Source organism: Eublepharis macularius, chromosome 17, assembly GCF_028583425.1.
Source record: "Eublepharis macularius isolate TG4126 chromosome 17, MPM_Emac_v1.0, whole genome shotgun sequence".
Lineage (NCBI taxonomy): Eukaryota > Metazoa > Chordata > Lepidosauria > Squamata > Eublepharidae > Eublepharis > Eublepharis macularius.
The window spans coordinates 33,045,452-33,057,713 of NC_072806.1; the positions used below are offsets into that span (position 1 = coordinate 33,045,452).

General features: G+C 43.2%; 1 protein-coding gene across 2 annotated transcripts in view; it reads left to right on the forward strand.

Annotated features, from left to right (window-relative positions):
* Window positions 1-12,262, forward strand: part of MED13 (mediator complex subunit 13) — a 132,002-nt gene that overhangs the window by 57,101 nt on the left and 62,639 nt on the right. For both annotated transcript variants that reach the window (XM_055000966.1, XM_055000965.1), the window contains exons 4-6: window positions 6,475-6,620; window positions 8,476-8,673; window positions 10,718-10,900. In XM_055000966.1, the coding sequence (XP_054856941.1) occupies window positions 6,475-6,620; window positions 8,476-8,673; window positions 10,718-10,900 (527 nt within the window). The remainder of the gene's footprint in view (window positions 1-6,474; window positions 6,621-8,475; window positions 8,674-10,717; window positions 10,901-12,262) is intronic.

A 12,262-nucleotide genomic window follows, 5' to 3' on the forward strand; every position in this document is an offset into this window, starting at 1 on the left:
TTGTCAACATGTCCTTGAGCTCTGGGATTTTTCCCGAAGCCTTGAAGGAAGCCGTGGTTAGGCCTCTCTTGAAGAAGCCATCTTTGGACCCCACCAACCTGGTCAGTTGCCGCCCAGTTTCAAACCTCCTGTTTCTGGGTAAGGTGATTTAGCGGGCGGTGGTGGAGCAGCTACAGGGTTTCCGGAATGATTCCTCATCCCTAGATCCCTTCCAGTCTGGCTTCCGCCCGGGACATGGCATGGACACGTTGCTGGTCACCCTCACGGATGATCTCTGCAAGCAGCTGGATTGCGGCGGATCAGCATTGCTGATACTACTGGATTTGTCAGCAGCATTCGATACGGTCGATTATAATTTATTGACCCACCGCCTTGCCGATGTGGGGATACGAGGGACTGCCTTACAGTGGCTTGCTCTTTTCTCCACAGTCGGGGACAGAGGGGGGCACTTGGGGAGAAATTGTCATCCTGCCACCCATTGGTGTGCGGTGTCCCTCAGGGGGCAATAATCTCCCCATTACTGTTTAATGTTTATATGCACCCCCTCGCCCAGCTCATGCGGAGTTTTGGACTTGGGTGTCATCAATATGCTGATGACACCCAACTATATCTGATGATGGCTGGCCGGCCCAACTCTTCCCCAGATGTCTTGGAGCGTGTCTTCGAAGCTGTGACTGGGTGGTTGAAGCAGAGTCAGTTGAAATTAAATCCCGGAAAGACAGAGGTCTTGCATGTGGGTCTGGGGGCCATGGGCACAGGACTCCGGCTCCCCATTCTTGATGGAGCGCTACTTGCGCCGGTTTCGAGAGTTAGGAGTCTGGGGGTGGTCCTGGATGCCTCCCCGACCATGGAGGCACAGGTCGCAGCAGTTGCCTGGTCTTCATTTTTCTATCTAAGACAGGCCCGGCAGCTTGTCCCCTACCTGTCTACCCATGACTTAACTGCAGTGATCCAAGCAGCGGTCACCTCTAGATTAGACTACTGCAACTCGCTCTACGCAGGGCCTCCCCTGGGCCTGATCCGGAGGCTACAGCTGGTCCAAAATGCAGCTGTGCGAGTAATTGCAAGGGTCCCGATTAGGAAACATATAACACCTATACTACGCCAGCTGCACTGGATACCAGTTGAGTACCGGGTCTGGTTCAAGGTTTTGGTGTTGACCTATAAAGTCCTATGCGGCCTGGGCCCAGCATATCTGCAGGACCGCCTCTCCCCATATGTACCCGAGAGGATGCTTCGTTCAACAAATAAACAACTGTTGGTGGTCCCTGGCCCAAGGGAGCCCGCCTGGCCTAGACCACAGCCAGAGCCTTTTCGGTCCTGGCACGGACCTGGTGGAACTCTCTGTCTGAGGAAACCAGGGCCCGGCAGGATTTATTATCTTTCCACCGAGCCTGTAAGACAGAGATGTTCCACCAGGCATATGGTGGAGGCTAGGTTGGGCCCCCACTGGCCACACTAAAGATCTGTCCACCGCCCCACATATGGAGCCAGGGCTTGAAAAGCAGTATTTTATCATCGCCATCTGAAGAGAAGCTGTATTGTATAAAGTTGTTTTAATGTCATTTGTATAATGTTTTATCTGTTTTTAACTATTATTTATGTAAATTGAAATGTTGTACTCCGCCCTGAGCCTGCCTGGTGGGGAGGGTGGACTAAAAATCTAATCTAATAAATAAATCCCACAATACTGCTGGGGAGCTGGGGCAGAGAGTAATGGCTTACCCTAGTCCACCTGACGAGTTCATGACGGCAGTAGTGAGATTTGAACCAGTGGAGTGCTGCATCACAGCTCAACCTGCCCCTCACAGGAAATCCAGTTCTTTAATGTTTTGCTCCTCTATAAATGGAAGAAAAGTGGCCAATGCACCCCTCACTGAATAGCTCACGGAATGCATCAGTGTCATACATGCTTCTCAGGGTGTTGTGGCTTGTTCCGTCAGAAGCATAGCTGTGAAGTGGCATTCACCACCAATGCATCTGAAAAAGATACTTGTAAGGTCGCTTTGGTGCTGGCCTCAGCATTCGTCAGGCATTATAAGATTGATTCAGTCACCTTGGCTGCTGGGTGTCGTAGCAGGTGCTATAGTTCTTCCTGATTAGTATTCAGTCCTCTGCTTTTGGACTATCCCATCAGTCAAGGGTGCTGTCGTTCTCCAAATGAGAATGGAACATTGGACTTGACATGATTGGTCCTTCTGCTGTTATGGAGAGTTTCATTTCCCCACAGTGACTCAAGGAAGATTTTTTCTTGCCTCCCAACCAAGGAATGTTTTATAGGGTTCTTTGTCATCTGATTGACATTACGTTCTGTTATTACCTAAGATAGCAGATCAGAGGTTTCTCCAAGCTACCTTTGGTACATGGTTATGCCTTGGTTGGCTGTCAGCTGTCAGCTTTCCAGGGTGGATACCATTGGTTCATTTTTGTCCCTGAGAGTTTTTTTTTATTTTTGGTGTGATTATCAGTAGTTCCTGTTCTGGAAGTCTTAGAACGGCCTCCCACCTGCCTCCCACCAGTGGCCCCAGCCACCTATGACTTGTCCTGTCCTAATGGGAGGAAAAGCCCTTTCACCCTTTGAGTAGAACAAACAATCATGGTAAGTCCAATGTTAAGAGATTGGAAACCTCCCTGATAGTTAGAGGGTGGCAATTTGGTGATTTAATTGGAATTGTGACTTTGAATGTAAAGTTTACGCCAGAGGGATTTAGAGATGGTATTTGATCTGGTCAGTTTTATTGTCAGTTGCCTAAGCTAAATATTGCCTGCTGTTTAACAGTTGGCGTGTGCCCAGCTGAAAATGTGGGTTGGAAGATCTAGTACAGGCTGACCCCCCTATAAAGATGAAATATTTTCTGTGTAGTTATTTCTTTTTCCTGGCATATAGAATATTTTTCTGGAGTTCTTGCTGAGAGAGGGTAGGATGGGGAGTTACAAGCTGCATATGAAGGAAGCCAGCCTATGCACAACAGTGACTTTCAGCACAAGTCACTTGCCTGGGTGTAAAACTGTCTGTCTGTCTGTCTGTCTGTCTGTCTGTCTGTCTGTCTGTCTGTCTGTCTGTCTGTCTGTCTTTCTTTCTTTCTTTCTTTCTTTCTTTCTTTCTTTCTTTCTTTCTTTCTTTCTTTCTTTCTCTCTTTCTTTCTCTCTTTCTTTCTTTCTCTCTTTCTCTCTTTCTCTCTTTCTCTCTTTCTCTCTCTCTTTCTTTCTCTCTTTCTTTCTCTCTTTCTTTCTCTCTCTCTCTCTCTCTCTCTCTCTCTCTCTCTCTCCCTCCCCCCCCTTCCCTCCCTCCCTATTCTGCTCTCTCTCTCTCTCTCTCTCTCTCTCTCTCTCTGTCTGTCTGTCTTGCTATATATTTTTCTCTATAAATATAAATATATCTGTCTTGCCTACTACGCCTTGAGAGAAACTTTAGTTGAGTGTGTATGTGTATCTTTATTATTGTTACATGGGTCAGACAGGCATAATTGTAACGAAACGCAAATTAGGTGTACCTTGGATAATTGCTCTGTGATTGCAAGAAAGTGGGTGGTGTTGAATCTTAATATTTGTGTCTCATGCACAACTCCATAATTAAGGGCACCAGCCTCTCAAGAACTCGTCCTAGAATAATGAATAAGTGGTTTGTATGATGAAGAAAATAAATCAAGGCTTCTGTTTCAAGTTAGCATTGGATGGTTATAATCAAAGCTTGAGCAGTGCCTCCAGGGTCTGAGCTAAGTAGGTGAAAGTGTTTCGGCGCTTACTGAAATTTATCCAGAGGAGTTAGCCGTGTTAGTCTGTAGTAGCAAAATCAAAAAGAGTCCAGTAGCACCTTTAAGACTAACCAACTTTATTGTAGCATAAGCTTTCGAGAATCACAGTTCTCTTCATCAGATGCATGGAGGGCAAGAAGAAACTGGTCAGATATAGAGGAGGAGAGGGGGGTGGGGTAGATGCAAACATCTCCTTCTGATATGCAGATGCAAACAGCTCCTTCTGATATGGAGATCAGTTTGCTTCTGTAAAGGTTCAGAGGAGTAGCCATGTTAGTCTATAGTAGCAAAATCAAAAAGAGCACCTCCAAGACCTCCTGAAATTTAGTTCTCCCAGGCAACTTTGATTTTGTTTCCTTCTTTGTTTTATATGTTAACACTATAAATACAGTGTTTATGCCATTCATGGAACTATTTTTTGAGGGGGCACCGAAAGGCCATTTTTCTTTCTGATTTTGTAGAGTGCTGAATATTAATGTTAAGCTCCAAAGAGAGCCTTGCTTTGTGGCAGTGTGTTTGTAACTCTCCCCTCCTGAGAGCTCTAAAGAGAAGGAGAATGCACCAGAAATAAAAAAAGTTCTGAGCATAGTAGCTTTATATCTGTACTTTCATGGGAGTCATTTGTTAGCAGGGCTTTTGACATAGGTAAATGTCCCAAGTTTGGGTTCCTAGAATAGCATCAAAGAAATTAAATCAAGAATATGAACTTGTGGGGATGAATAACCAATTGCGTTGAGAGAATTCTTAGTTTTTGATTTCACAAAGCTTGATTAAATATCAAATATACTGGTGATCTTCAATAAATAAATGTAGTATTTGGGGTGCACTGAATTCTCTTTTCAAAATCCTTTTGGACTTTTTGTTTTGAACTTCCTTGTAATGGCCACAATGTTTTGAGATCCTTCTAATTTCTCTCCAGAGGAGTCATGTGAGAGATGTCGCTATTCTCATTTTACAGATGGAGGATCTTCGAAGGGCAAATGTATATTTCAGGCTCAAGCTGGTTGAATAATTCCACCTTCCCAGAAAACCCTGGGAACTGTAGTTCTGTGAGGAAGGGCTAAGATTGTCTATTTCCTGGTATCCCTATCAGACTACTAACATGTGATGCTTGAATTGGTATGAAACCAGAAACATTTGTAATGTAGATATACTTCCAGATTGTGGCTTGCCTTAAATTATTCAGTGGATGAGTTCAACTTCACATTTATAGATGTTTTAAGACAATGCAAACATACTCTAAAATACAAAGTGTGAGTGTAACAAAAGAATGTTTTATAAATGTTTGTCATATAGGTAAGATCTGTGATGTACTGCAGCTCATTGTTGAATATACTGTCTGTGATGAAAGTATAGTTTTGTTTCAATATTTGAAATGGTAGAAAGGTGGGACATTTAGAGTGCCTTCTTGTGCAGATGTTCTCCAGTCTAAAGTAAATTAATTGATTCCAGTGATTTTAGGCTAGTGTAATTCTGCATAAAATTGCACTGTTAACCTAGGATTCCTGTATTCTGTTAATTTATCTATGCTTTCTGTTGTACCAAGAGGCAACATGAACATTATGTTCCTAAAAAAATGTACTTCTAAGCGTGAGTGTACGTATATGAAAGGGTGGAGGGGAAGGACACTGCAGCTGGATTAAAAATTTCTGACTCAATTGCTGAATTTTCAGGGCTGGCATTTATGTACAGACAGTTAAGAATGAGTTTATTTGCTGAGTTCTCAGAAGCTAAGCAGGGTCGGTCTTGGCTAGTAATTGGATGGGAGACCTCCAGTGAAGACGAGAGTTACAGAGGGAGTCAGAGGCAAACCACTTCTGTCAGTCTCTTGTCATGAAAATCCCACCAGGGGTCACCATAAGTCAATTCTGAGGGCTCTCTCCACCACCACCACCAATGTATAACAGGGTCCCAGTTTGGGGCAGTGCTCCAAAAAGATGAGGGAGAAGAAAGCTCTTAAAAGAGAAAGATCTTTATTCCTCCAACAAGGTACAGAATGGGAAAATGGAATGGCAATAACTGCAAAATGAGTTAAAGTAAACCAGTGATACCCTCTCAGTGGCTCTTTGTCATATCGCCTGTGGTTCTTTTGAGCACCATTCTCCATGGAAGTCTCTTGATTGAATTAGGCTAGGAGCTGGGAGTTTCTGACAGGGCCAGAGGCTTTTAAATTATTGTCCTGCAGAATTCCAATTTTTGTGGGACTCTGGAACTCTGAGGCTTGATTAATTGGCATGGTCAGTTGGGCTTTTCCTGTCAAGCAGTGCCCTGAGGACACCTGCTGCCTTTCTCAAGGACTTTAAGCAGCTATCACCCCAGGAGTTCTGGGGTGTGCTGAATTGAGGGTACTGGATCACTGCTCAACAGCATCTTCTCACATCCCTGTTGCCTGTGGTTTGGTTACAGTACATGGGGGCCAGAATTGGCACTGTGGCCTCTCAGTCGCTGTCGCTTACTGTAAGTTGTAGATATGGCTAATCAGAAAGAGAAACCTGCCCTTGTTTAATGACAAAGGTGGGGCAGCATGTTGCAGCCTTGGATGAAGGACTCTTGGTCACTTAGCTTGACTGGTGCTGTATTTGAGTGGAACTGTTTTCAGATGCAGTTCCTCTTCCACTCCCCATCCCAGTAACTTTTTCAAACCATGTTAATGTGATTTTTTTTCTTGGTATGTTTCCATGTGCTAACCAATTTTGTTTTCCTTCTCCATCTTTATTAGTGAGCACTTGTCCTGCTCCTTCACCTTCTTCTTGCATGGGGACAGCAATGTTTGTACCAGTGTGGAGATCAACCAACACCAACCTGTGTACTTTGTTAGTGAAGAACATCTAACCCTGGCCCAGCAGTCCAATAGCCCTTTTCAAGGTAGGCATCTTTGGGTGATTTCAGAGTTTGTGCCCCTTTGGCCAGCCTGCCAAAGAGGAATCTTCGTGGAGGATTCAGCAGGCTCTTCTACATTGTAGTTCTCCAATTTTCTTTGTATTACATCTCCTTTTTCAGCTGTGTTATGAGTAGATGTCTGTTTTGCAAAACTCATGTGGAGCTTGAAATGAATGAGGCAACTCTGCAGGCAAATGAACCTTTCTGATTTAATGGTGTTTATGGCCAGCCAGTTTGCACCTTACATTTTAAAAGATATCTGTACACAAGACATCTTAAGTGCACACACTTGCATTGTACTCGCATTCTTGTCTGGGCTACAGCACTTTTTAAGTGTTCACTCAGGACAAAACTGAGTGTGCCTCTATCTTCTGTGGTTCTTCTCTGCTACACTGTGAGCCTCTTAACATTCCCCCCCCTTAGGTCTCGGGACTTCCAAAGATAAGAAATTTCAGATTCTGAACTGTTCTGGTGAAGGATGTCTGTGTTCCCAGTCTAAACCTCATTGCCTGCACGTTGTGCATGGCAGTAAATACATCTGTATCTGTTTTATTCTTGCAGCAGCTCTGAAACACGCGTGCCTGAACATGCTCACAATTTTTTTTTGCCCAGTTCTTCTACATGCAAGTAAAAAATAAAGACTCATGTTTGGCAACTTTTCAGCTCTTTCTTTGCTGCTGCCAGCTGTTTGAAGGATAACTTTCCGAACTTAGGCCAGTTTATTTGCACTTCCAGCGACTATCCTTCTTCTGTTACCAGGTTTCTGAAACAGCACTCTAACTTCTTGGTAGCATATCTGTGGTGTCAGGATTCAGTAGGTGGTGTTGGTTTATTTTATTTATTTATTTTTAGTACACAGGACAGAACATTTACCAGTCTCCTCTCTGCTGCTTTTTTCTTTATGATGAGTGAGTTGTGTCAAATGTTCTTATGGATTTTTTTTTAGTATCTGCTGTTTATAGTGCACCAGTTCTTACACAACTCTGTATTTTCAGTGGACATATATCTTAATAAGATACAGAAAATTCTTCTCCTGCGATTGCCAACAGGCCTGGAGAAATACGTCATGTCCCTATAATAAAGGCTTAATGTGTGGCAATGTACAGCTGAAGCTTTTCGTAGCATGGAGATAAATAGTATCCCACTAAGTCTGTATTAAAGTGACAGGACTTTTTCTCAATCCCTGTTTGTCTGCAGAGGGAGGCTCCTTACTGTGGTGATGGCTATGAACATAAATAGCTTTTAAAGGGGGCTAGACAGATTAATGGAGAATAGGTCCGTCAGTGGCTACTAGCCGTGGTGAGTAATGAAAACATTCATATTCAGAGGCAGCCAGCAAACCACGTGCCGGGAGGCAACCTTGTTTGTTGGCTCTCCAGGGCAACTAGTTGGCCTGTGTGTGAAACGGGATGCTGGACTGGATGGGCCGCTGGGCTGATGCTGCAGTGCTCTTCTTACGTTCCTAAGGAGTAACAGAGAAGTGATGCGGTCATCCTAAATTGTGGTCAGTCTTTGAAAAGGAATAGTTGCCTAAACCGTCACTTGATTATTTAAGGAGAAGGTTGAAGCAGGCTGTGTTATCTTGTACAGTTGCCTGCGGTCCTTGCTACTTGACATTTTTATTTTATCCTGCTCTCATGCTTTGGCAGTCCTCCAAGGGAAGGTACTTCCACAGAACGTCCCTCTGCATATTAACTTATCTGGCCTTTCTTCGTAAATTACTAGTCCTCACTTTTTTACTAACCTGCCAGTCAACTTGCACCTCTTGGTAATCTGTGATGCGTCAACAGCCTTTTGATGTATATTACAGTTTATTTTCCTTCCTCTTTGTCATTTTTAGTTATTCTCAGTCCTTTTGGATTAAACGGCACACTCACAGGACAGTCATTCAAACTGTCAGATTCGGCTACAAAAAAGCTAATTGGTGAATGGAAACAGTTCTATCCTGTCACGTCCAACCTGAAGGAGGGTTTAGAAGAAAAGCAAGAGGAGATGGATTGGGAAGATGACTCTCTTGCTGCTGTGGAAGTCCTTGTTGGTATGAAATTTTTAAAATAGCTTTCCTCCTCTCCCAAGCATGGAATTGCTTTGTTGAATAGAAAATGATTGTTCAGTACTGCTTTATGTTGTGGTAGCTTTCAGATATGATCAGACCTTTGTGTATGTGTAAAAGGTTCACAAACACCTTCATTATTCTAATCTGTGTGATAACACCAGTTCATCAAGACTGTGAGGATACAAACTTGTGGGACCTAATGTTGATGTGCATAGAAGATCTGTAATGATGTAGGAGTATTTTGCTTCAAAAATCACTGTTAGGGGTAGCTTGTGCATATCAGAATGGAAATTTGGAGTTAGATACCTAATAATTAGGTCTGTTTCCCACTTTAAAAAATCTTGGTTATGCTTGATTGCTATGTCTTTGTTGAACAGTTATCTCATTGATTAAATCTGCACCTATTTTCATATAAATACAGAACAGTTCTGTTTGAACCCCCCCCACCCTACCCCACACACATTTTGTTTTTAGACTATGCCTGCTTGTGCTGAATCAACGCCCCATCTTCGAAGAAGCATTGTTTCCTGCGCGAGAGAAAGGGAATGCCTCTTTGAAGATGGTGCCTGCTGTCCACAGCTTTTATGTATTAGTGCTCTAAATATGATTCCTGGTTGACTTTAAAACCTTTTCATTGATTAAAATGGTGACTTCGGTAATTTAACTGATCAGTTGACTAATGTTTCAGTCCTGGTAAAAAATACCACTGTAAAGATGAGGTATTCTTATTTGAAATGCTGATGTAACACTGGGAATTGTAAGATGCCCACAAAAAAGAAGTTACTGGTCTCTGTCATCTCCAGAATGAACATACCGGCACTTTGTTTGCCTGCCTATTACAATGCAATTTGTTGTTTCAATATGATCAAAAGTAGACAAGGCTGACTGAAACTTGCACAAAGGTTCATCTTAAGTAGCATTCTAGGGACAGATTTTTTTGGTTTTTGCCAAGCCTCAGTGAGTTTCAGTATCTAGTCCCCTTCTTTCCTTAGACACCTGAATCTTGCAAAGTGACACTAGTGCGGGAAGGCTGGGGCAGCTCTTGTCCTCTCTATCCTCCCTGCTGTGTGTCCCTCCTCAGTCTTACCGTGCATCATAATGAGACTAATAACGAGATTTAATTGTTTTATACTATTTATGTCTCATTTTGTGAGGTTTTTTATGCTTGCTTCTATTTCAGGGATAGTGGCTATGATTTACACATCTGAATTCCATGCAGAAGCAAAATAATCTTGCTTCTAAAAGCGGTAGAAGAATTGTAAACCATGTGTGCAGTGTGGGTGTGTGTGTAAATTTCTTAGTGTGGGGCAGCAGAGAGAGGGATTAAAATTTTAAGTGTCTTCATCAGAAGAGTGGCATTATTACAGGCCAGATTAGATTGGGATCAATAAGTGAAATGATGAGTTCATCTGCTTCAACAGGGAAACAGAAAAGGTAGATGAATTATCATGTGTCACTTACATGTAAAATGTTTTAGCCTAGCCATGGGCAGAAGAATAATGGACTTAAACGCATCAGCTGAAATGATTTCAGGTCTCAGATTCCTTACTTGAAGAAAACTGTAAACCATGTTACAAAGCTTGCTTGCTTAATAGTAATCTTTCAGAATTTTAGTGGAAGATCTCTTGAGACGACTCTGAAATAGGGAATGTATCTTCAGGTATTTTTTGGTCTATATGAGTTTCCAGAGGGAAAACAGAGCGAATATGGTATGGCACCAATTAGAGTGTCAGACCTGTAACTGGGGGACCCAGGCTCTAATCTGCCCCCAGCCTTAAATGCTCACTGGGGGGCAGTGGACCAGGCATTCTTTCTCAGTCTAACCTACTTTGCAAGATTGCTGTGAGGATAAAGTGGAGGAGAGAACTACATATGTCACAAGTAAGCTAAACATGTGATACATGCTTATGATTTTTAGTGTGTAAGTGAAGCTTAAAAAATGGCTTTGTCTTAGAAACCAGCGAGGAAGTGTTGTGGTTGCATTGGATTGCACAATGATCAACCTTTATTTGTTCCTCCTTTTTAGCCGGAGTGCGGATGGTCTATCCAGCATGCTTCGTTCTAGTTCCCCAGACAGACATTCCTGCTCCTAGTGTTGTTGGATCAAGCAATTGCTTGGGTGCCCATCAAGTGCCTGCTTCCACAAGAGATCCCACCATGTCTTCTGTTACCCTGACTCCACCTACATCCCCAGAAGAGGTTCAAACAGGTATGGTTTGAAAAACCAAAACCTTCCCTTGCCATCCAGCAGTTGCACAATTTTGTTTTGTGGCATGCAGGTGTGTTTAACATGAATAGAAACGGCCTCTGCGTCACGTACTATATAGAAGTAAACTCTGGCATTGATGGCCAGCTTCTTTTGGCGGGCATGCTGCAAACCAAGCCCAAGCTGTGAGATGATGCAGTTCAGGTCACACTTCTGCATACCTGCAGCTCCCAGTGTGTTGATGTGGTTTTGCCTCTGCTCTTGTGAATCAGAGCAGGCGGCAGCAGTGGGAGAAGCAGGCTGGGGAGCTCTGTGCTATAGCTAGCCCTACGGGCCCTTGTGGCTACTGGTAGGTTGGGCACTCCAGCCAATATAGTCCAAAATGTGATTGTTCACCCCACCTGCTGCTGTGGTTGCATAATCTCTTACTCCCATATGAATCTACTCGTCCATCCAGCCTCCTTTTGAGGCTCTGCTTCAGGTGACTCCACCATCTGACGTTAGATGGGTGGTAATCTGAGAATCGGTCATGGCACCCAAACCGTGGACCTTCCTTCCCAGGGATATTCACTGTCTCTTTAGTTGTCTTCTCCCAGCAGGTCAAAGCTTTTTTTTTTTCCATTGGGGCTCCCTCATTTACTCTTAATCACTCTCCTCCTGGCTTGTATATTTCTGCTTTATTGAACTGTTTAAATGTTTTATATACACATTTTAAACGCTGTTTTAATGTTGAAACGTGTCAATGTTTTGATGTTTGCTGCATAGGGGACCCCATTTCGGTGGAAAGGGGGCATAGGAATGTTTTAAGTAAATAAATCAACCATTCTTTTGTAAGTGCTGTGTGGGTATGCAACAAGAGCTGTTTTATTAACGGTGGTTGCTGTCAGGACTGGTGGGTAAACCCTGAGTGAGGATTATAAAGGGGTGCGGGGGGGAGCAGTGCAGGGCCTCTTTCCCTTGAATGCTGATGCATTGAGAAGGTATTACGCACTCTTGTTGTGTCCCCAAAACCATGAGGGCTAACATCTTGACGCAGTTCTTACTGATCAGGTTCTCCTGCAAATTTACGTACAGAGAACCACTGTTGCCTCACGGTGTAACTGTCACACAGTTTTTGGCCATCTTAGTTCTGAGTTTAATTATGCATATACAGCATATGTTATTCCACATGTAAGTGATTCTCCCCCCGCCCCCCTTTAATTCATAGATTCTGTTCAGCGTTCTGTTTAGGAGTGTGTGTGAGGAATGTATAAGGCCCAATTTAAGAGTTTCTTGAAATTGCCCAGATGCTTTTCCTCAGGTATGGATTTTTTAATGCTTTTTGATCAGCCTCATGTCATCATCAGGGATAGTTGGTTAAATTAC